Source organism: Pseudophryne corroboree, chromosome 1 (genome assembly GCF_028390025.1).
Source record: "Pseudophryne corroboree isolate aPseCor3 chromosome 1, aPseCor3.hap2, whole genome shotgun sequence".
In the NCBI taxonomy this organism is placed as follows: domain Eukaryota; kingdom Metazoa; phylum Chordata; class Amphibia; order Anura; family Myobatrachidae; genus Pseudophryne; species Pseudophryne corroboree.
In genome coordinates, this window is record NC_086444.1 from 433960315 (window position 1) to 433983410 (window position 23096).

Below are 23096 nucleotides of genomic sequence, written 5' to 3' on the forward strand. Positions count from 1 at the left end.
GATAGTCATTCTTTTTTGCAAGTGATATGTGTGCAGACGGCCTATCGCACACCTTATATACCCACCAAGCCAGTGCAGGCCACGTGACGTACTTCATTGGCTGCACGCTGCTGACGTCAAATGTAGGAGGTGGTCATAATAAGGTGACTCGATAGTGTGTGTATATATACATATATACACACACACTATGTATATAAATGTGATTGTAGTCACCTGTCCTTTATTATATTCTGCCAAGCTTGGGATTCAGCAAAAATGTCTCGTAGGTAATCATTGGTGACAATTACGCCGTCTGTCCTCTCTGCCAGCTGTAGCATAAACCTGTGTTGGATTAGAATGTAAAAGCTGTTGCATTAAATAATCTTTGACTCCCCATCACCCGCACAGAACATTAGGCTAAAGCAGCGGTTTCCAAACTCAGACCTCAAGGCTCCTTAAGGGGTAAATTTACTGTGCTCCATGTTTGCTTGAGTCTGCTAACAAGGGAGTGTTGGGCCATTTTTTACAATCGCAGGAATTTACCAAAGTTCAAACACGGGAGTGTTGCATGGAACAGAACTTCAAAACACGGGTGGACACAGACATACAATCAAATAACCCATCAGCCAAACTCAGATGTCATTTCCATAGACAACCATGAAACACAGGAATTTAGCTAGAATCGTGTTTGCCAACACACCCATGAATTGTGCAAAAGTAAAACATAGGGGTCCCCGTAGTTTTAAAACTAGCACTGTGCTCCACTAGTGGGGCTTAATGCCACAGGGCCACACTTCACGGGATCCCGTGGCCAAAGCACACCTAATTAGTCAGCCCGGGCTGGGGCTTCCTGGGAAGGGGGGACCCCCACCCCCAATGAATGCCCCCCCCCCCCCTTCCCTCCAGGGCTGCCAAGGCTTGGGCTGAAGTCCAGGGCTATCCCCATCACCCCTGGGCTGTGGGTGCAGAGTTGATATGTTTCAAGTAGTTTAAGATTGAAAATAATATGGTCTATTACAGGAGGACTACAGGTCCCAGCAAGCCTCCCCTGCATGCCGTTATTAGGAAAACCACAAGTACTAGCATGTGGGGCATTGCCCGTTGGTGCCTATAGTCCCCTGTAATAGAAATATTAAAATAAAGACAGTACACACACTGTGAAAGTAAAACTTTAAGAAACACACTCACACATACTTACCTAGACTCCCTGTAGCCATTAGGTTCTACTGTCCAAGGCCCTCATTCCGAGTTGATCGCTCGCTGCCTACTTTCGCAGTGCAGCGATTAGGTTGTAAAACGGCATTTCTGCGCATGCGTATGGTATGCAGCGCGCATGCGCTAAGTACTTTCACACAAAACATTGTAGTTTTACACAAGCTCGAGCGGCGCTTTTCAGTCGCTCGAGTGTTCGTTGTTTGATTGACAGGAAGTGGGTGTTCCTGGGCGGCAACTCAGCGGTGGGGCCTAGTAAAAATGGGTATGGTCTAGCTGGCACAAGGTCACGTCCCATCCCCAGTTCTCAGAAAACTCCTCTTTCCTCTCCCCCCCCCCCCCCCCCAGTTCTCAGACAGTACCTCTCTCCTCCCAGCTCTCAGACAGCACCTCTCCCCCCCTCCGCTCTTAGACAGCGCCTCTGTCTTCCCCCCCTCTTAAACAGCTCCTCTGTCCCCCCCCTCCCCTGCTCTTAGACAGCGCCTCTCTCCTCTCTCTCCCCCCCCCCTCCCCTCCCCCACCGGCTCTTAGACAACACCTCTCCAGATCAAAACAATGGGCCCCCCCGCACCTCTTATTGTTCACATAATAGAGATCTCGGGCAGCAAGGGCAGGGCAGAGCACCACACGCAAACTTACCATGCCTTGTCGATCGTTCTCCCTTCTCTGGGCGCCTGCTGTCTGCAGTCTTCCCGCTCCTGAGATCCGTCCTCCTCGCGGCTCCGCTTCTCAAGCGCTGTGCGGCTGTGACATCATGAAGTCACTTTGCACGCACAGAGCGGAGAGGAGATGAGCTGAGATACACATGAAGCCACCTCTGAACTGCTGAATGTCAGTCAGAGGAGGCTTCATGTGTGTAATGGTGAGCAGTGGCAGCCAGGGAGCCGGGAGCCGCATTAACACAAAGAAAGAGCCGCATGTGGTTCAAGAACCACGGGTTGGCCACCCCTGGCCTAAAACATGGAAGCATAGTTGATTTCCATATTTCATTTTAAAAAAAGCACCTGTGTCCGATCGTTCACACCCATAATCAAGTCAGACAAGACTCTTAGTAAATTTACCCCTAGCAGTCCAGGTTTGAATGATATCCATGCTTGAGCACAGATGATTTAAGTGGTACCTCAGTTAATTTAATTTAACCACCTGTGCTAAAGCGTGACTAGACTTAAAACCTGGACTGCTAGGTAGCCTTGAGGACTGAGTTTGGGAACCCCTGGCATACAGTACTAGGGCAACTTAAAATACTGCGATTTTCTGATCAGGAAAAGATGGACAATAAATTGTATTGGGTTTACTGTTTCATTAGCACACCAGAGAAATTACAGTCAGAGCAGCATGCAAAATACTGTTCTACTGAACTATTTTTGCATATACACTAGGCGATCTATCCCACACTAGCATCAGTACATAACCTAAAAATGTATAGTACTGTGCAAACGGTTTTAGGCAGATGTGGAAAAATGCTACAAAGTAAGAATGCTTTCAAAAATAGAAGTGTTAATAGTTTATTTTTTATCAATTAACAAAATGCAAAGTGAATGAACAGAAAAGAAATCTAAATCAAATCAATATTTGGTGTGACCACCCTATGTCTTCAAAACAGCATAAATTCTTCTAGGTACACTTGCACACAATTTCTGAAGGAATTCGGCAGGGAGGTTGTTTATACTGTATCTCCCAACATTACCCTCTCCAGGAGGGACAAAATGCTCTGCTTCTGGACTTCCTTCTTAATGTATGATTACCAGCACCTGTGTTGAACAGTTTAATGAATAAAGAGGGAAGTCCAGGACCAGAGCATTCTGTTCCTCCTGGAGAGGGTCATGTTGGGATGTATGGTTATTCCAAACATCTTGGAGATCGAACAACAGATCTTCTGTGGATGTAGGCTTGCTCAAATCCTTCTGTCTCTTCATGTAATCCCAGACAGACTTGATGAAGTTGAGATCAGGGCTCTGTGGGGGCCATATAATCACTTCCGGGACTCTTTGTTTTTTTTACGCCGAAGATAGTTCTTAATGACATTGGCTGCGTGTTTGGGGTCGATATCCTGCTGCAGAATAAATTTGGAACCAATCAGAAGCCTCCCTGATGGTAAGTGCAAGTGTACCTTGAAGAATTGATGCTGTTGATGCAAAGGATGGTCACACCAAATATTGATTTGATTTAGATTTCTGTCCATTCACTTTGCAGTTTGTTAAATGATAAAAATAAACTATTAAAACTTATTTTTGAAAGCATTCTTACTTTGCAGCATTTTTTCACAACGACCTAAATCTTTACTGTATATAAAGATTTATTGTGATCAACCAATTGAGCTTTGCGCTCAGGTTCCATGTGCTAATGATTGATGGAGGATTCAGCACAACAGTCCACAGATGGGGGTATATTTACTTTTCAAAGCAGCAGATTTTTTGATGGTTTAGGCTGCTGGATTTAAAGGGGCAATAATAATACATATAAAACATGCATGGTTTTAGCCAGCACCTGAAACCACCAGAGAGACGCTGCGGCTTTGAGTTGTGTTGCTTAGTAAATACACTTCATAGACTCACTAATGTGAGTTGCACCCTAAACAGTCTCAGTCATGTGTTTTGTGCTGAGCACAGGCAATACAGTCAGTTACCTGTCATCGTAAGACGTAATTCTTTTGCCTTCAACAGTTCTTGATGGGGTGAAAGAGAGAAGGCCAAGATCGTTCAGCTCAGTCAGAAAGTGCTGCTCTATGTGGAAACAGAAAAGGCTGACTGAGAACTGTGTATAACTCACCTCCAGGGCCATAACTAGGGTGTGCAAATGGTGCTTAGCACACAGCGCATTTGCCCTGTGGGCGCACCGTCTGCATCACTCCAATTGGCCGCCGCCAGCTGCAGCGCTGCTCGCTATATGTATAATAGTACCGTTGCGCCTGGCTCCTACTAAACTGGACGCACCACTGCCAATATACATTACGTCAGGCAGCGCTGGGCAGTCTATGTTTGCCTTCCCCCACGTGCTCCCCCCCCCCCCCCCCTCCTCTCTTGCAGCAGTGCAGTGTCTACACGCTGTACACTTCTCCTCCTGGCAGGGAGACTCGTAGGAAATGCAGGGAGGATTGAGTTTGAACAGACTGGTGGCAGCTCCAGCAGCAGCAATTCCCCACTATGGCCGATCGCACAACCAGGTAGAGGAAACTCAGCTCTGGCACCTCCGATGATGGCGGTTCTGCCAGCAACGGCTCATCATAGGTGTACATGTGTGTCATATGCGCTTCCTATCTGCATTATGTATGTCTCTCACCCATATGCTCCACCACTCCTTCTCTAATGCAGGGGGACTCTCTCCCTCCAATCCCCCCACCCCCCCTCCTCGTAAACCTCAGTAAATTGTACCACACTCACATGGGAACATGTCAGCACAGCCAGAACCAGGCCATCCCCACCAGGACCACCCCCATCACTCACTCATCTCATCTACCTCAAGACTATTGCACCATGCCTGGGAGCACCCTCCTCTCCACTACCCCTGGAGGTAAGTTGCATGTATGGCCTATGGTCTTCGCACCCACACAGTGTTTTGCAAGAAGGTGCAGAGGGACTTTCATGAAGTGGTGGTGGAGAGTATGAGGAGCACCTCCTGTGTCAATGTGCCCTATGTGTAACAGTAGTGGACGCTTTGTGCAAGCTCCGCATATGCAGGCTAAATGGTAAGCAACCTCCTGTCCACACACAGCTATGTAAGCCTACGTTATCCTATTTCCATACACACACACACACTAGACATGCTGGGCGATTGCCTAATAACACTGCAGAGTGGGGTGGTGGGTCCTCATTTAGCTGCCACTTGCATTTTTCAATCACTTTTACTAGTGTAAGGAGATCAGCAGATTAAACCAGAGAATATGGTTTAAAGCTTGTGTGGAGGTAATCTAGGGTATAATGCAAACCCATAACCAATCTATATGCACTAATATTTACCATATGAATGCCAGTAGAAACCAAGCCACCTACCACCAGAATGGATTGGTTTACCCTGCACATAATGCACCTGTGCTTATTGTATTCAATTAAACTGTAGCTCAGAAAACTAGGAGTAAGAGGAATGAGGAGAACAATTGAAATGCTGCCTTTGGATGCCCTCTGGTGGCGGCCACGGCAATAACAATTGACTCAGCCCCATTAAATGCATAAACTTGCTGTGGCAGTCAGAAATAGCAAGTGTGTCACTAACCAAGGAGGAAGGCCTATTTGGTGGTCTCGGGGGCACGGCCAGTGGGCCAAATTCAGACCTGATCAGTGCTGTGTGTTCTCGCACAGCAGCCGATGAGGTCTGAACTGCGCATGCAGCGGCACCGCAGACAGCCGACGGCTGTCTCAACCCTGCGATCGCCTCTGCTTGATTGACAGGCAAAGGCAGTCGCTGGGCGGGAGGGGGCGGACCGGCGGCATTTGGGCGCTGTTTAGGGGGGCGGACCGCAGCGGCTGCATGACTTCACATGCAGCCACTGCGACCCTCACAGTAACGAGTAGCTCCTGCCAGCGTGCAGGAGCTGCGCTGGCAGGGACCTACTCCTAAGGTACAAAAGCATCGCCGCTGTGTGATGCTTTTGTACTTGTGCGGGGAGGTCGGGCCTGACATGCGGCGTCCCCCCGCATGTCTGTGTGACTGATCGTAGATGTGCTATTCTACGATCAGGTCTGAATTAGGCCCAGTGTCCCTTGCCGGCTCCTGTGGCCAATGCCCAGCTGGCTCTGTTGGGTCTCTCCCCGAAGTTTGGCCTCTAGCGGCCGCCATCCCAAATTTCCTTTAGGAATCCCTGGGGAATACCAGTATCCCGATGAGACAGAATCACTACAACACCTGCGAATCCTGACAGACTTTATTAGTGAAGTCACCAACTTTACTGTCTGAGGTCCTAAAAGGCACAGAACAAAGGGCCTAATTCAGACCTGATCGCAACAGCAAACTTTTTCTCTAATGGGCAAAACCATGTGCAGTGCAGGTGGGGCAGATATAACATGTGCAGAGAGAGTTAGATTTGGGTGGGGTGTGTTCCAAGCTGAAATCTAAATTGCAGTGTAAAAATAAAAGCAGGCAGTATTTACCCTGCACAGAAACAACATAACCCAACAAAATCTCTCTCTCTCTGCACATGTTATATCTATCCCCCACCCCTGCAGTGCACATGGTTTTGCCCATTAGAGAAAGGTTTTGCTGCTGCGATCAGGTCCGAATTAGGCCCAAAGCCCCCAGTGTAACATTTACTAAAGATACAGGAAAGATAACTTACAACATCAGGTAACACATGACATGGAACAAGTGTGTGACTAGTTTTATATCACCTGTCAGCAGCTTTGATAAATATAAGGCATTTTTGGCAATTGATTTTCTGCTGCTCAGTTCTTGCATAGTGTTTCCACTGGAAATGTATTATGCTTCCCAATGACTCAGACCTGGAAATATTGCACCCTGCTAATTGCTCTTCAATAATGTCTGCTTACTGTACATTGTTTGAAATATACTGTGTGTGTGTATGTATGTATGTATGTATGTATGTATATATATATATATATATATATATAAAATATATAGTACACATTTATTTACATATATACACCTCCCATTATATCAGGTAGATATTTAGCTCAGTAATACAGTAGTACTTTAAACATTTGAATCTCTCAATGTGGTTTCAATTTATGTTTATGTAATATAATAAGAATTTACTTACCGATAATTCTATTTCTCATAGTCCGTAGTGGATGCTGGGACTTCCGTAAGGACCATGGGGGAATAGCGGCTCCGCAGGAGACTGGGCACAAAAGTAAAAGCTTTAGACTAGCTGGTGTGCACTGGCTCCTCCCCCTATGACCCTCCTCCAAGCCTCAGTTAGGATACTGTGCCCGGACGAGCGTACATAATAAGGAAGGATTTTGAATCCCGGGTAAGACTCATACCAGCCACACCAATCACACTGTACAACCTGTGATCTGAACCCAGTTAACAGTATGATAAACGTAGGAGCCTCTGAAAAGATGGCTCACAACAATAAACAACCCGATTTTTTTGTAACAATAACTATATACAAGTATTGCAGACAATCCGCACTTGGGATGGGCGCCCAGCATCCACTACGGACTATGAGAAATAGAATTATCGGTAAGTAAATTCTTATTTTCTCTGACGTCCTAGTGGATGCTGGGACTTCCGTAAGGACCATGGGGATTATACCAAAGCTCCCAAACGGGCGGGAGAGTGCGGATGACTCTGCAGCACCGAATGAGAGAACTCCAGGTCCTCCTCAGCCAGGGTATCGAATTTGTAAAATTTTGCAAACGTGTTTGCCCCTGACCAAGTAGCTGTTCGGCAAAGTTGTAAAGCCGAGACCCCTCGGGCAGCCGCCCAAGATGAGCCCACTTTCCTTGTGGAATGGGCTTTAACAGATTTTGGCTGTGGCAGTCCTGCCACAGAATGTGCAAGCTGAATTGTACTACAAATCCAACGAGCAATCGTCTGCTTAGAAGCAGGAGCACCCAGCTTGTTGGGTGCATACAGGATAAACAGCGAGTCAGATTTTCTGACTCCAGCCGTCCTGGAAACATATATTTTCAGGGCCCTGACTACGTCCAACAACTTGGAGTCCTCCAAGTCCCTAGTAGCCGCAGGCACCACAATAGGTTGGTTCATGTGAAACGCTGAAACCACCTTAGGGAGAAATTGAGGACGAGTCCTCAATTCTGCCCTGTCTGAATGAAAAATTAGGTAAGGGCTTTTATATGACAAAGCCGCCAATTCTGAGACACGCCTGGCTGACGCCAGAGCTAACAGCATGACCACCTTCCATGTGAGATATTTTAATTCCACAGTGGTGAGTGGTTCAAACCAATGTGATTTTAGGAACCCTAAAACTACATTGAGATCCCAAGGTGCCACTGGTGGCACAAAAGGAGGCTGTATATGCAGTATCCCCTTGACAAACATCTGAACTTCAGGCACTGAAGCCAGTTCTTTCTGGAAGAAGATCGACAGGGCCGAAATTTGAACCTTAATGGATCCTAATTTTAGGCCCATAGACAGTCCTGCTTGCAGGAAATGCAGGAAACGACCCAGTTGAAATTCCTCTGTGGGGGCCTTCTTGGCCTCACACCACGCAACATATTTTCGCCAAATGCGGTGATAATGTTTCGCGGTTACATCCTTCCTGGCTTTGATCAGGGTAGGGATGACTTCATCTGGAATGCCTTTTTCCATCAGGATCCGGCGTTCAACCGCCATGCCGTCAAACGCAGCTGCGGTAAGTCTTGGAACAGACAAGGTCCCTGCTGGAGCAGGTCCTTTCTTAGAGGTAGAGGCCACGGGTCCTCCGTGAGCATCTCTTGCAGTTCCGGGTACCAAGTTCTTCTTGGCCAATCTGGAGCCACGAGTATAGTTCTTACTCCTCTCCTTCTTATGATTCTCAGTACTTTGGGTATGAGAGGCAGAGGAGGGAACACATACACCGACTGGTACACCCACGGTGTTACCAGAGCGTCCACCGCTATTGCCTGAGGGTCCCTTGACCTGGCGCAATATCTGTCCAGTTTTTTGTTGAGACGGGACGCCATCATGTCCACCTTTGGTTTTTCCCAACGGTTTACAATCACTTGAAAGACTTCTGGGTGAAGTCCCCACTCCCCCGGGTGGAGGTCGTGTCTGCTGAGGAAGTCTGCTTCCCAGTTGTCCACTCCCGGAATGAACACTGCTGACAGTGCCACCACATGATTTTCCGCCCAGCGAAGAATCCTTGCAGCTTCTGCCATTGCCCTCCTGCTTCTTGTGCCGCCCTGTCTGTTGACGTGGGCGACTGCCGTGATGTTGTCCGATTGGATCAATACCGACTGACCCTGAAGCAGAGGCCTTGCTTGACTTAGGGCATTGTAAATGGCCCTTAGTTCCAGGATATTTATGTGAAGAGACGTTTCCATGCTTGACCACAAGCCCTGGAAATTTCTTCCCTGTGTGACTGCTCCCCAGCCTCTCAGGCTGGCATCGGTGGTCACCAGCATCCAATCCTGAATGCCGAATCTGCGGCCCTCTAGAAGATGAGCACTCTGTAACCACCACAGGAGAGACACCCTTGTCCTTGGAGATAGGGTTATCCGCTGATGCATCTGAAGATGCGATCCGGACCATTTGTCCAGCAGATCCCACTGAAAAGTTCTTGCATGGAATCTTCTGAATGGAATCGCTTCGTAAGAAGCCACCATTTTTCCCAGGACTCTCGTGCATTGATGCACTGACACTTGGCCTGGTTTTAGGAGTTTCCTGACTAGCTCGGATAACTCCCTGGCCTTCTCCTCCGGGAGAAACACCTTTTTCTGGACTGTGTCCAGAATCATCCCCAGGAACAGTAGACGTGTTGTTGGAATCAGCTGTGATTTTGGGATATTTAGGATCCACCCGTGCTGACGTAGCACTACCTGAGATAGTGCTACTCCAACCTCTAACTGTTCCCTGGACCTTGCCCTTATCAGGAGATCGTCCAAGTAAGGGATAATTAAGACGCCTTTTCTTCGAAGAAGAATCATCATTTCGGCCATTACCTTGGTAAAGACCCGTGGTGCCGTGGACAATCCAAACGGCAGCGTCTGAAACTGATGACAGTTTTGTACCACAAACCTGAGGTACCCTTGGTGAGAAGGGTAGATTGGGACATGGAGATAAGCATCTTTGATGTCTAGAGATACCATATAGTCCCCTTCTTCCAGGTTCGCTATCACTGCTCTGAGTGACTCCATCTTGAATTTGAACCTTTTTATGTAAGTGTTCAAGGATTTTAGATTTAAAATTGGTCTCACGAGCCGTCCGGTTTCGGTACCACAAACAGCGTGGAATAATACCCCTTTCCCTGTTGTAGGTGGGGTACCTTGATTATCACCTGCTGGGAATACAGCTTGTGAATAGCTTCCACTACCGCCTCCCTGTCGGAGGGAGACGTTGGTAGAGCAGACTTCAGGAACCGGCGAGGGGGAGACGTCTCGAATTCCAATTTGTACCCCTGTGATACTACCTGCAGGATCCAGGGGTCCACTTGCGAGTGAGCCCACTGCGCGCTGAAATTCTTGAGACGGCCCCCCACCGTGCCTGAGTCCGCTTGTAGAGCCCCAGCGTCATGCTGAAGACTTGGCAGAAGCGGGGGAGGGCTTCTGCTCCTGGGAAGAGGCTGCCTGGTGCAGTCTTTTTCCCCTTCCTCTGCCCCTTCCTCTGCCCCCCGGGGGCAGAAATGAGTGGCCTTTTGCCCGCTTGCCCTTATGGGGACGAAAGGACTGAGTTTGAAAAGACGGTGTCTTTTTCTGCTGAGAGGTGACCTGGGGTAAAAAGGTGGATTTTCCAGCCGTTGCCATGGCCACCAGGTCCGATAGACCGACCCCAAATAACTCCTCCCCTTTATACGGCAATACTTCCATATGTCGTTTGGAATCCGCATCACCTGACCACTGTCGCGTCCATAACGCTCTTCTGGCAGAAATGGACATCGCACTCACTCTAGATGCCAGGGTGCAAATATCCCTCTGTGCATCTCGCATATATAGTAATGCATCCTTTAAATGCTCTATAGTTAATAATATACTGTCCCTATCCAGGGTATCAATATTTTCAGTAAGGGAATCCGACCAAGCCACTCCAGCGCTGCACATCCAGGCTGAGGCGATTGCTGGTCGCAGTATAACACCAGTATGTGTGTATATACCTTTTAGGATATTTTCCAGCCTTCTATCAGCTGGTTCCTTGAGGGCGGCCGTATCGGGAGACGGTAACGCCACTTGTTTTGATAAGCGTGTGAGCGCCTTATCTACCCTAGGAGGTGTTTCCCAACGTGCCCTAACCTCTGGCGGGAAAGGGTATAGTGCCAATAATTTATTAGAAATCAGCAGTTTTTTATCGGGGGAAAACCACGCTTTATCACACACCTCATTTAATTCATCTGATTCAGGAAAAACTACTGGTAGTTTTTTCACACCCCACATAATACCCTTTTTTGTGGTACTTGTAGTGTCAGAAATATTCAATGCCTCCTTCATTGCCGTGATCATGTAACGTGTGGCCCTACTGGACATTACGTTTGTCTCCTCACCGTCGACACTGGATTCAGTATCCGTGTCTGGGTCTGTGTCGACCATCTGAGGTAACGGGCGTTTTAGCGCCCCTGACGGTGTCTGAGACGCCTGAACAGGCACTAATTGATTTGCCGGCTGTCTCATGTCGTCAACAGTTTTTTTGCAAAGTGCTGACATTGTCACGTAATTCTTTAAATACGACCATCCAGTCAGGTGTCGACTCCCTAGGGGGTGACATCACTAACACAGGCAATTGCTCTGCTTCCACATCATTTTCCTCCTCATACATGTCGACACAATCGTACCGACACCCAGCACACACACAGGGAATGCTCTGAAAGAGGACAGGACCCCACGAGCCCTTTGGGGAGACAGAGGGAGAGTTTGCCAGCACACACCAGAGCGCTATATATATACAGGGATAACCTTATGTAAGTGTTTCTCCCTTTATAGCTGCTGTTTTATATTAGCTGCCAATAGTGCCCCCCCTCTCTTGTTTTACCCTGATTCTTGTAGCAGGACTGCAGGGGAGAGTCAGGGAGCCATCCTTCCAGCGGAGCTGTGAAAGAAAATGGTGCTTGTGTGCAGAGGAGAAAGGCTCCGCCCCCTTCACGGCGGCCTTTTCTCCCGCTTTTTTCAGGAAAACTGGCAGGGGTTAAATGCATCCATATAGCCCAGGAGCTATATGTGATGCATTTCTTTAGCCATATAAGGTTTTTATAGTGTTTTATTGCGTCTCAGGGCGCTCCCCCCCAGCGCCCTGCACCCTCAGTGACCGGAGTGTGAAGTGTGCTGAGAGCAATGGCGCACAGCTGCAGTGCTGTGCGCTACCTTATCTGAAGACAGGAACGTCTTCTGCCGCCGATTTCTCCGGACCTCTTCGCTCTTCTGGCTCTGTAAGGGGGCCGGCGGCGCGGCTCCGGGACCCATCCAGGCTGAACCTGTGATCGTCCCTCTGGAGCTAATGTCCAGTAGCCAAGAAGCCCAATCCACTCTGCACGCAGGTGAGTTCGCTTCTTCTCCCCTTAGTCCCACGATGCAGTGAGCCTGTTGCCAGCAGGACTCACTGAAAATAAAAAAAACCTATTTAAACTTTTACTTCTAAGCAGCTCAGGAGAGCCACCTAGCATGCACCCTTCTCGTTCGGGCACAAAAATCTAACTGAGGCTTGGAAGAGGGTCATAGGGGGAGGAGCCAGTGCACACCAGCTAGTCTAAAGCTTTTACTTTTGTGCCCAGTCTCCTGCGGAGCCGCTATTCCCCCATGGTCCTTACGGAAGTCCCAGCATCCACTAGGACGTCAGAGAAATTAGGTTTATGCACTTTACATGTCCTCTAGATATTGGACATTTAAGTGTAGTCTCTGAAATGTAAAGGCCTACTTTAGATATGTACCTTTAGCTTTACTGTCCTTCTTCATTCTCCATTGGGGCACAAAAACAGTGATGTTGCGATGCCCTCTGTCCCAGAAGTATTGTACAGCTAGTGCTATTCCGCGGCAGGAGAAGAAGCGGTGGAAACCGTGTCTAGGGAAGAAAGAATAAACAATAAACGTTTTCAAGACATTATGACATATTAACATTGTATGTATCTTTTATTACCAAGTCATATTAACTATTGATAATATTCTTACAGGGATAATGGGGAGTATTAAATTAGTCGCAGAATTTATGAGGTTTTGTGATTGGGATTTGGTTATGTGACCGCCAGTCACTATACCGATGCCGGGATCCCAAACAGTGAACATGCCGACCAACATGGACTATTCCCACTTGTGGGTGTCCACGACCTCTGTAGAGTAGAAATAGAACCTGTGGCGAGTGGAGTGAGCCACCGAGCCCACTGCGTGGCTTCGTTCCGCTCACCCATCCTGCCGGCCATCTAAAAGCCGGTATAAACGCCGTCAGTATGGTGAGCGGCGGCCTCCCAACAGCCGGTCACACAAACCCAACCCTTGTGATTAGTATGAAGTTATAAATGGGAAATTGTGAGGAATAAAAAAATCTGTTAGTGTGCCTCGAGGAACATTGCATTACACATTGGTTTCATTTTTAGTTTAAACAGAACTCTGTGTTGCCCAGTAGAGGGCACTTATGTCTATCTATACTAATAGGAAAGCTAACTACTCAATTTCCATCTGGTAAAGATGGAAATTGAGGAGTTAGCAGTTTTATGATTGATTGGTACATAATGGATTGAAATGCATTTCAACATTGACTGGTGAAATGTTGACATGATTAGAGTGGTGACAACACACTCCTCGTAGTATTGGCCATCAATCATCTATGGTTAAAAAACATCAATGGTTAACCATCAATGACAGAGATCCAATGGTTCCCCACCATTAATGGTACAGAGATTCCTGGTGTTTTTTTCTTCTTCTTTTTTCTACTCCTGGGACACAGAACCTAGCCCCGCCCCCCCTGACATACACAGAAGCCCAGACCCTGGTTTTGATTGGCCTGCAGCTCAATGCATAATAGTGTTTAGAGAACGGATACTCATTGGTGCGTGAAACCATTGATGGTTCCCCTGTGGATGGTTTTATATCATCGAGGTTAACTACCAATGGCTATCCCTAGTTCCAGGTGGTCCAGTGGTTTCTTACTTGGTTCGACGGGTCCAGCAGTCAACTGACGGTGACTTCTAGCTGTTCCTGCAGTTGTTCAAACAGGAGTATTGCTAGACCCTAACCCTCCACCTAGTGCCTAACCCTAGCCTCCCGCTTAACCCTTACTGTTGGCATTCTGAGAATGTTGGCATTTCACATGTCATTATTTCAGATGTCAATATTGTGAACATGTCAACATTCTGAGATGTTGTCACCACTATGATTGTCAACACTGTAAATGCTGACATAATGACCGCATCCCAAATTCTTTGTTGCTGCTTATTGAAAGTTGCCATAATAAACCCTAATAACAATGGGCCTAATTCAGGTCCAGCGCTGTTGTGGCTACAGGCGCAATGTATGTTCGGTGCATTGCACATGCGCTGAACCTATACAGTACATGTGCAGTACAGGTCCTGCATCATCAGACATAGTACGGCTGCAGTCATCAGTTGACTGTCTGCAGCCATTTGGGCGTGGTGAAGTGCTTTTTCCCAAAACAGAAACGTGTCTTCTGACGGAGATTTGCTGGCCTCAGTGATGGAGCTGCGGCGGCTGGTCTACGAAACCTGATTGGTAATTCTGCCGGCCGATGTTGTCGCGGGTGATCCAATGCTGCATCCAAGGAGAGCACTGGATCACATATACATGCATGAGGCGTCTACTTATACTTAGTGCTAATTAATATGCACTGCAGAAAACACCTTTCACCTAATTTTTGTTAATTAATATAATAAACCAGTTTATAAGTTAAAACGGGATTTTGATACCTGCCGGTAAATCCCTTTCTCGTAGTCCATAATAGATACTGGGGTTCACTTAGTACGATGGGGTATAGAAGGGGTCCAAAAAAGCCGGTGCACTTTAAAATTCTTCAACTGGATGTGCTGGCTCCTCCCCTCTATGCCCCCTCCTACCGCCAGTATAGGTAAAACTGTGCCTGAAGGAGAAAGGACATACTTGAGAGGAGGAACATAACGACAACGAGTGGTGAGATTCATACACCAGCACACCATAACACAAAACGACCAGCAACGGCTGGTAACAGCAGCAAAACTGAACAGGTAAACTTCAACCAAGTACCTGCAGACAAGGCAAAGCACTGAGGCGGGCGCCCAGTATCCCTTATGGACTACGAGAAAGGGATTTACCGGTAGGTATCAAAATCCCATTTTCTCTAGCATCCATAAGGGATACTGGGGTTCACTTAGTACGATGGGGACATCCCAAAGCTTCCAGAACGGGCGGGAATGTGCGTAGACGTCTTCAACACCGCCTGCCCAAACTGGGAATCCTCTTTGGCCTGGGTATCAAACTTGTAGAACTTCACAAAGGTGTTCTTCCCCCCGACCAGGTAGAAGCTCGGCATAGTTGCAAGGCTGAGACACCACGGGCAGCCGCCCAGGAAGATCCCACCGATCTTGTAGAGTAGGCCTTCAGTGACTGAGGAACAGGTAAGGCTGCCGACACATAGACCTATTGGATAGTAAGCCTAATCCAACGAGCAATGGACTGCTTAGAAGCAGGACAACCCTTTTTCTGTGCATCATATAGCACAAACAATGAATCCATCTGTCTGATCCGAGCCGTCCTTTTGATATAAATCTTCAAAGCTCGCACAGCATCCAATGCCTCCAGAGGAGCAGAAGTGCCAGCACTAGACGGAACCACAATTGGTTGATTCAGGTGGAACGCAGAGACAACCTTCGGCAGGAACTGCTGGCTAGTCCTGAGCTCCGCTCTGTCTTCGTAAAAGACCAAGTAGGGACTTTTACATGATAGGGCTCCCAATTCTGAAACGCGTCTAGCAGCAGCCAGGGCCAGTAACATCACTGGGTTCCACGTGAGGTACTTGTCTTCCACCGTCTTCAGAAGTTCAAACCAGGAGGACTGTAGAAATTACAACACCATATTCAAATCCCAGGGTGCCGTAGGCGGCACAAACGGAAGTTGTACGTGAAGTACTCCTCGCAAGAAGGTCTGGACTTCTGGCAACACTGTCAACTTCTTCTTAAAGAAAATTGAGAGAGCTGAAATCTGGACCTTAAGGGAACACAGACGTAAGCCCTTATCCACACAAACCTGCAAGAAACGTAAGAAATGTCCCAAGTGGAATTCTGCAGGTGGATATGTGCATTCCTCGCATCAAGAGACATATCTTCTCCAGATATGATGATAGTGTTTTGACGTCACAGGCTTTCTGGCCTGAACCATGGTTGCAATAACCTTCTTCGAAAGGCCTTTGTGAGCTAGGATGTTCCGCTCAACTTCTAAGCCATCAAACGAAGACGCCGTAAGTCCAAGTAGAGGCCAAGGGTCTGCGACGGACATTTCCAGAAGATCCGCGTACCACACCCTCCGAGGCCAATCCGGGGCAATCAGAATTGCCTGGACCCCCTGATCCCTGATTCGCTTGAGCACCCGTGGGAACAATGGAATCGGAGGAAACAGGCAGACCAGCCGTTAAGGCCAAGGAGATGTCAGTGCATCTATTGCCCTCGCCCGAGGGTCCCTGGTCCTGGAGCAATACCAGCTAAGCTTCTTGTTGAGTCGAGAAGCCATCATGACTATCTGTGGGCAGCCCCACTAGTCGACGATCTGTTGAAACACCTGTCCGGGTGGAGATTGTACCCGACTCAGTAACGACTCAGTAAGTCCGCTTTCCAGTTGTCCACCCCCCGGAATGAAGATGGCTGACATTGCTCTTGCGTTTCTTTCTGCCCAGAGGAGCTCTGCTTTTGTCCCTCCTTGTCGATTTATGTAGGCCACCGCCGTGGCGTTGTCCGGCTGAACCTGGATTGCCGATCCCTGAGCAGAGGAGAGGCCTGAAGCAGAGCATTGAGGATCGGCCGAAGTTCCAGAATGTTGATTGGAAGTAGGGCTTCGCGGGCTGACCACCTGCCCTGGAACTAAGCCCCTTGGGTGACAGCTCCCCATCCTCTTAGACTTGCATCTGTCACGAGGAGGATCCAATCCTGAATCCTGAAACTGCAACCTTCCAGCAGGTTTGGGGACTGTAGCCACCACAGGAGGGAGAGCCTGGCCTGAGGCGACAGACATATTATCCGGTGCATCTGCAGATGTGACCCAGGCCACTTGCTCAGGAGATCCAATTGAAATGTTCTGGCATGGAACCTTAGGTACCGGATGGTCTCGCACGAGGCTACCATCTTTCCCAACAATTTTATGAAAAGATGGATGGATGGATGGATATCCGAGTAGGCCGTAGGACAAGAGGGACCATCTCCTGGAGTGTCCTTGCTTTGTCCTCTGGGAGGAACACTTTCAGGACCACAGTATCCAAAAATATCCAGGAACAGGAGTCACTGAGTAGGCTTCAGGTGGGACTTCTGTAAATTGAGGATATCGCTTTTATCAAGAGATCGTCCAGGTAAGGGACAACATTGACCCCCTACCCTCTGAGCTGGAACATCATCTCTGCCATCACCTTCGTGAAGACCCTTGGAGCTGTGGACAGGCCGAAGGGTAGCACCTGGAACTGGTAGTGATCATCCAGCAGGGCAAACCGCAGGTAAGCCTGATGAGGCGGCCAAATTGGGATATGAAGAGAAGCGTACTTTATATTCAGAGAAACCACAAACTCCCTTTTTTCCAGACCCGCAATCACTGCTCTCAGGGATTCCATCTTGAACTTGAAAACCTTTAGGTAAGAGTTCAGACATTTTAGATTCAGAATGGGCATTACCGATCCATCCAGTTTCGGTACTACAAACAGGTTGGAGTAATAACCCTTTCCTTGTTGTTGTAGTGGCACTGGAACAATGACTTGAGACTGGACCAACGTTTGGATGGCCAGTAGTAACGTGGCTCGTGTATCCTCCAAAACCAGTAAGCTTGATTTGAAAAATTGTTGGGGAGGAGCACTGTCGAACTCCACCATGTAGCCCTGAGAAATTAGGTCCTTTACCCAGGTATTCTGGCAGGAGGTTTCCCAGACGCGGCTGAAGTGACGCAGACGAGCTCCCACCTCGAGATCCCCTTGGGGGCACCGTCATGCTGAGGCTTTTGTGGAAGCTGAGCTGGTGTTTGGTTCCTGAGAACTGGCAGTAGCTGGTCTTCTTGCCTTACCTCTGGTGCCTCATGTAGCATTGGAGGCACCCCTGGCTCTTGATCTGAACCTGTTAGTCCGAAAGTACTGAGTAGACGGTCCCGGGTAGGAATGGGGAGAAACAGGGATTTTCCTGCAGTGACCTTAGGAATCCATGTATCTAGCTCAACCCCAAAGAGCCACTCCCCTGAGAAAGGAATAGACATCACACTGCGCTTGGAATCTGCGACTGCAATCCACTGACGCACCCACAATGCGCTGCGCGCTAACACTGCCATGGTAGTAGTCCTAGCATTGATAGTGCCTATTTTCTTGAGGGAGGCACACAGGACGCGTGCAGTGTTCTGAATGTGTTTGATGAGGGTCACTGTAGTGGCCAGGGGCATATCCCCCGCAAGACCCTCTTGAATTTGAGTAGCCCAGGTATGGATGGCATGAGTCATCCAGCAGCCCGCTGTCACAGGTCTTTGTGATACACAAGCCGCTGTGTAAATAGACTTCAATGTGGTTTCTATTTTCCTATCCCACGGGTCCTTTAGTTGAAAGGAGCCAGGAGCAGCGCCTTTTTTGAGAGGCGGGAGACCAAGACGTCTACGGCTGGGGGTTCTTCCCAATATTTCCTACTTTCAGGTGTAAATAGGAATGTGCGTAAAAACCTCTGTGTAACCTGATATTTTTTATCAGGATTTTTTCAGGCTTGCTTAAATATGTCATCTAGTTCCGGTGAATGAGAAAAGTGACACTGAACTTCTTCTGAGCTAGGAAAAACAATTGCGGTACAGCCGCGTCTTCCAAAGGGATTTTTAATAAATCCCTGAAAGCAAGAATGAGGGGCTCCACACCCTGTGCATGAGTAGAATCCTCTACATTAGGCTCTAATTCCTCCCCCTCCTCCTGTATCTCCTTGTCAGATTGTGAGAGGAAATGCCCCGAACTAGGGAGGGGGGGGCTGATTTTCATCTGCTTTAGCAGCAAGATCTGCAACATCTTGTTGCAGTTGTTGTGTTGTCTGTTGATTAGCAGAGAGCTGAGAAGACATGTTTGCCATCATAGTTTTTATGGCACAGAGCCAGGAAGGTTCCTGACCCTCCATCCTAGTCTCCTCACTAACGTGGGACGATTGACTGCTTTGCTCACAGGATAGGGAGCCTGTGTTTTGAGACAATGGTCTCAAATAACGAATTAACATCATAATACACAGTGATACTGTGAATGGTCCCTGCGATGCTGCACTAATAAGGATTGCAGCGTTATACGGAGACAGATATTTACATCGTAAATCAGTGGATATTAAGAAAGGTATTAATACCTATTATCTACAGACAAGCTGTCTGAGTATCAAACACTATACGGCACACTAGAGATTGAGACAACAAGGTCTTTATATTTATTTGTCAATGTAATGAATAGAGGGTGCATAATGGTGTAGTGATGCCATACTTGCCTACCTGACCCTCTCCATGAGGGAGAAAATGCTCTGTTCCTGGACTTTCCTGGTAATGTATGATTGCCATCACCTGTGGTGAAACACCTTTCTTATCAATTTACTAGCTCCCCACAGGTGATGGCAATCATACATTACCAGGAAAGTAAAGGAACAGAGCATTTTCTCCCTCATGGAGAGGGTCAGGTAGGCAAGTATGAGTGATGCGCACACTGCCAGCACTGACTTTAATTAATTTTTTCACACTTTTTCACTTGCACTATATTTCGTATACATTTTATGATAATAAATGTTATATTTTATAACCATAGGTCATCTATCATACCTCCCAACATGACCCTCTCCAGGAGGGACACAATGCTCTACTTTTCTCTTAATTTAAGATTGCTGGCACCTGTGTTGAACAGGTTAATGGATAAGAAAGGTGTTTCACCACAGGTGATGGCAATCAAAAGTTAAGAGGCAAGTCCAGAAGTAGAGCATTTTGTCCCTCCTGGAGAGGGTCGTGTTGGGAGGTATGCATTATATATTTAAAATAATATATATTTACAAAATCTTTAATGCAGTGCTGAAGTTCAACATATCAAGAAAGTAAACAGCAAGGGATGTAGTGAACATTTTAAAAAGCATAGACGTAACAGAGTTACACGCAGAGTAGCTAACGATTCTATACACCACAGGTTCTCAAACTCGGTCCTCAGGACCCCACACGGTGCATGTTTTGCAGATCTCCTCCCTGAATCACAAGTGAAATAATAAGCTCCACCTGTGGACCTTTTAAAATGTGTCAGTGAGTAATTAATACACCTGTGCACCTGCTGGGTTACCTGCAAAACATGCACTGTGTGGGGTCCTGAGGACCGAGTTTGAGAACCACTGCTATACACCATAGGTCTGCAAACTCGGTCCTCATTACCCCACACAGTGCATGTTTTGCAGGTAACCCAGCAGGTGCACAGGTGTATTACTTACTCACAGACACATTTTAAAAGGTCCGCAGGTGGAGTTAATTATTTCACTTGTGATTCTGTGAGGAGACCTGCAAAACATGCACTGTGTGGGGTAATGAGGACCGAGTTTGCAGACCTATGCTATACACCAGGCATTCCCAACCACAGGCCTCAAGGCACACCAACAGTGCAGGTTTTAGTGATATCCAGGCTGCAGCACAGATGGTTAAATCAAAATAACTGAGCTACTAATTAAGTCACCTGTGCTGCAGCCTGGATATCACTAAAACCTGCACTGTTGGTGTGCCTTGAGGACCGTGGTTGGGAATGCCTGCTATACACACCTCCTAACATAAGCCATCCCAGGAGGGACAGAATTGTCTGCTCCTGCACTTACCTCTAAATGTATGATTGCCATCACCTGTGCTGAAACACCTTTCTTATCCATTAACTAGTTCACAACAGGAGATAGCAATCATACTTTAAGAGGTACTGTAAGTACAGGAGCAGAGCATTTTGTCCCTCCTCGAATGGCTTATGTTAGGATGAACAATACATCCATGAAGCAGGGGAAATACAGTAATGTTTACAGGGAGTGGACATAATAAGTAATTTGGATATTAAATAAAGCAGCCTGGTGTGTCATTAAGTACAGCTGTGTCCTCATACACTGTTGCTGAAGTCACAAGAAATAGCCCCTCTCTGCGCTCCAGGTGCCAGGCAACTTGGCCGAGCCTCTTTCTCGCTCAAAATTTGTATCTTTTCCGCATAAATAAAACAAATGAAAGCTACGAATCTTCTTTTCTAGATTACACTGATTAATTTATAATGTGTGACATTTGCATACCTCCCAAATGTCCCAATTCTGTCGGGACAGTCCAGTTTTTCAGTGACTGTCCCTCTGATCCACCTGCTGTCAACAGTGTCCCGCAGGGTGGGAGCATATGCCCCTCTTCAGGAGCCTTAAAAGTTGGGAGGTATGCATTTGTACCTCTCTATGTGCTACATTGCAACAGCTGTGGCTTTTTCTCAGGTCAAGTTCGTTCTGCTTCATCTGCAACATTGTACATATTTAAAAACGAATTCCTGTGCGGATAAAGTCGCAGAACAGCATCCCTAGTACACTGTGGTGTTGAGTGCAGAAGTGGGCCATTGGGGAAGTTGCCCGTTACTTAGAGGTAATGTATCCTTCTTACTTATACCGCATTCAGACTGCAAATGCCGGATCCTACCCAGTAAGACAAACGTGTACTTACCGGGTGGGATCCGGCATTTGCGCTCCGCTGCTGGCTTTCCGACCCGGCAATATACCGGGTCGGTTGCCATAGCAGCGGAGGGAGCAGCAGCAGCAGGGGTGGAGGCGGCGCCGGGAGATGAGCTCATCTCCTGCGCCGCCTCTCCCTATGCTGTGAATGGGAACTGTGTTGCATCGACACGGCTCCCATTCACACCGCACCTGACCCGGTAATCAACCCGGGTAAAACCCTTCTTTTTTACCGGGTTGAATTACCGGGTCAGGCGACCCGCTAAATCGTCAAAGGACCTTTCACATCGCACACTGACCCGGTTCGACACGGCAATATGCCGTGTCGATACCGGGTTATTTGTGCGATGTGAAAGGGGTATTAGAGTAGGAACGTGAATAGCAAGGACTAACAGTGCTGGACGCTAAGAGGCTATAGGGTAGCTAGGTTCACCCAATGGGAAAATAATATTGAGTATTTGCTGCTGGGAGACAGACTGCACTGAATAGAGCTGAAGCCGCAGCTATAGAGCTGGGTACACACGATACAATATACAGGCCAATCTTGTGATCCGTGATGGATTGCAGTGACCATCATTTGTTGAATTGTGTCACATATTCCCATATGATGTGGTTCACGAACATTGTTCTGCAATGATATATTGTGCACGACATATGGTTACATTGTATCAGCCCATCGCTGAATCATGAAGGTGTGTACTCAGCTTAAGAAGACTGTGAAAGATGAAAAGATTAAGTAGGATGTGAGGGGGAGAGGTGAGAAGAAGTAGGAGGAGGATCAGTGCTTGAGAGTGGGACGGAAGGCACATGAAGTCTGAAAAAGAAGTCAGCTTGATAAGAGTGCAGTGACACTGAGAGGAGCACACACTTGTTTTCTGAAAAAAACAAAATTCCTATCTTGTGTTCTAAATGAAATAAAAATATACTGTATAGTTTATGACCACTGACCAGTTTGTCCATTTTAAATTCCATTATTAGCTTTAATCATGGGACTTTAGAGCATAGCGCACCTCACTCTGTCATACAGCAAACAATCATTAGCCAACTGCTGGGCGATTCCACACAATTAGCAAACTAATTAACTGATAGCAGGGAAAGCACTAAAGCTGGATACACACTATAACAGGCATGACCAAACTCCGGCCTTCCAGCTGTTGAGAAACTACACATCCCAGCATGCCCTGACACAGCTTTAGCATTCTCTGACAGCAAAACTGTGTCAGGGCATGCTGGGATATGTAGTTTCACAACAGCTGGAGGGCCGCAGTTTGGACATGCCTGCACTATAAGATTATCTGTTCAATCTTTCTGCTGGAACGAAAACCTGGTAATTTCTGGGGGAAAAATGACAATTGCCAATTTGCTCCCAAACATAAAACCGGTCATTCAGACAAATTGGTTAAATCAGTTTGATTTAACCAATTTATTTGCACAACTGTTTTTGTCTGATTTTGGGAGCAAATGGTTGATTATCATTTGTGCCCAGACATTA

The 23096-nt window shown here is 47.4% G+C and overlaps 1 protein-coding gene across 1 annotated transcript in view; it reads right to left on the minus strand.

Annotated features, from left to right (window-relative positions):
• The window catches only part of LOC134890857 (protein KHNYN-like), an 83297-nt gene that overhangs the window by 9868 nt on the left and 50333 nt on the right, over positions 1 to 23096 (minus strand). The window contains exons 3-5 of the mRNA XM_063913489.1: positions 12662 to 12792; positions 3818 to 3914; positions 214 to 321 (exon numbers count right to left, since the gene is read on the minus strand). Of these exons, the coding sequence (XP_063769559.1) occupies positions 214 to 321; positions 3818 to 3914; positions 12662 to 12792 (336 nt within the window). The remainder of the gene's footprint in view (positions 1 to 213; positions 322 to 3817; positions 3915 to 12661; positions 12793 to 23096) is intronic.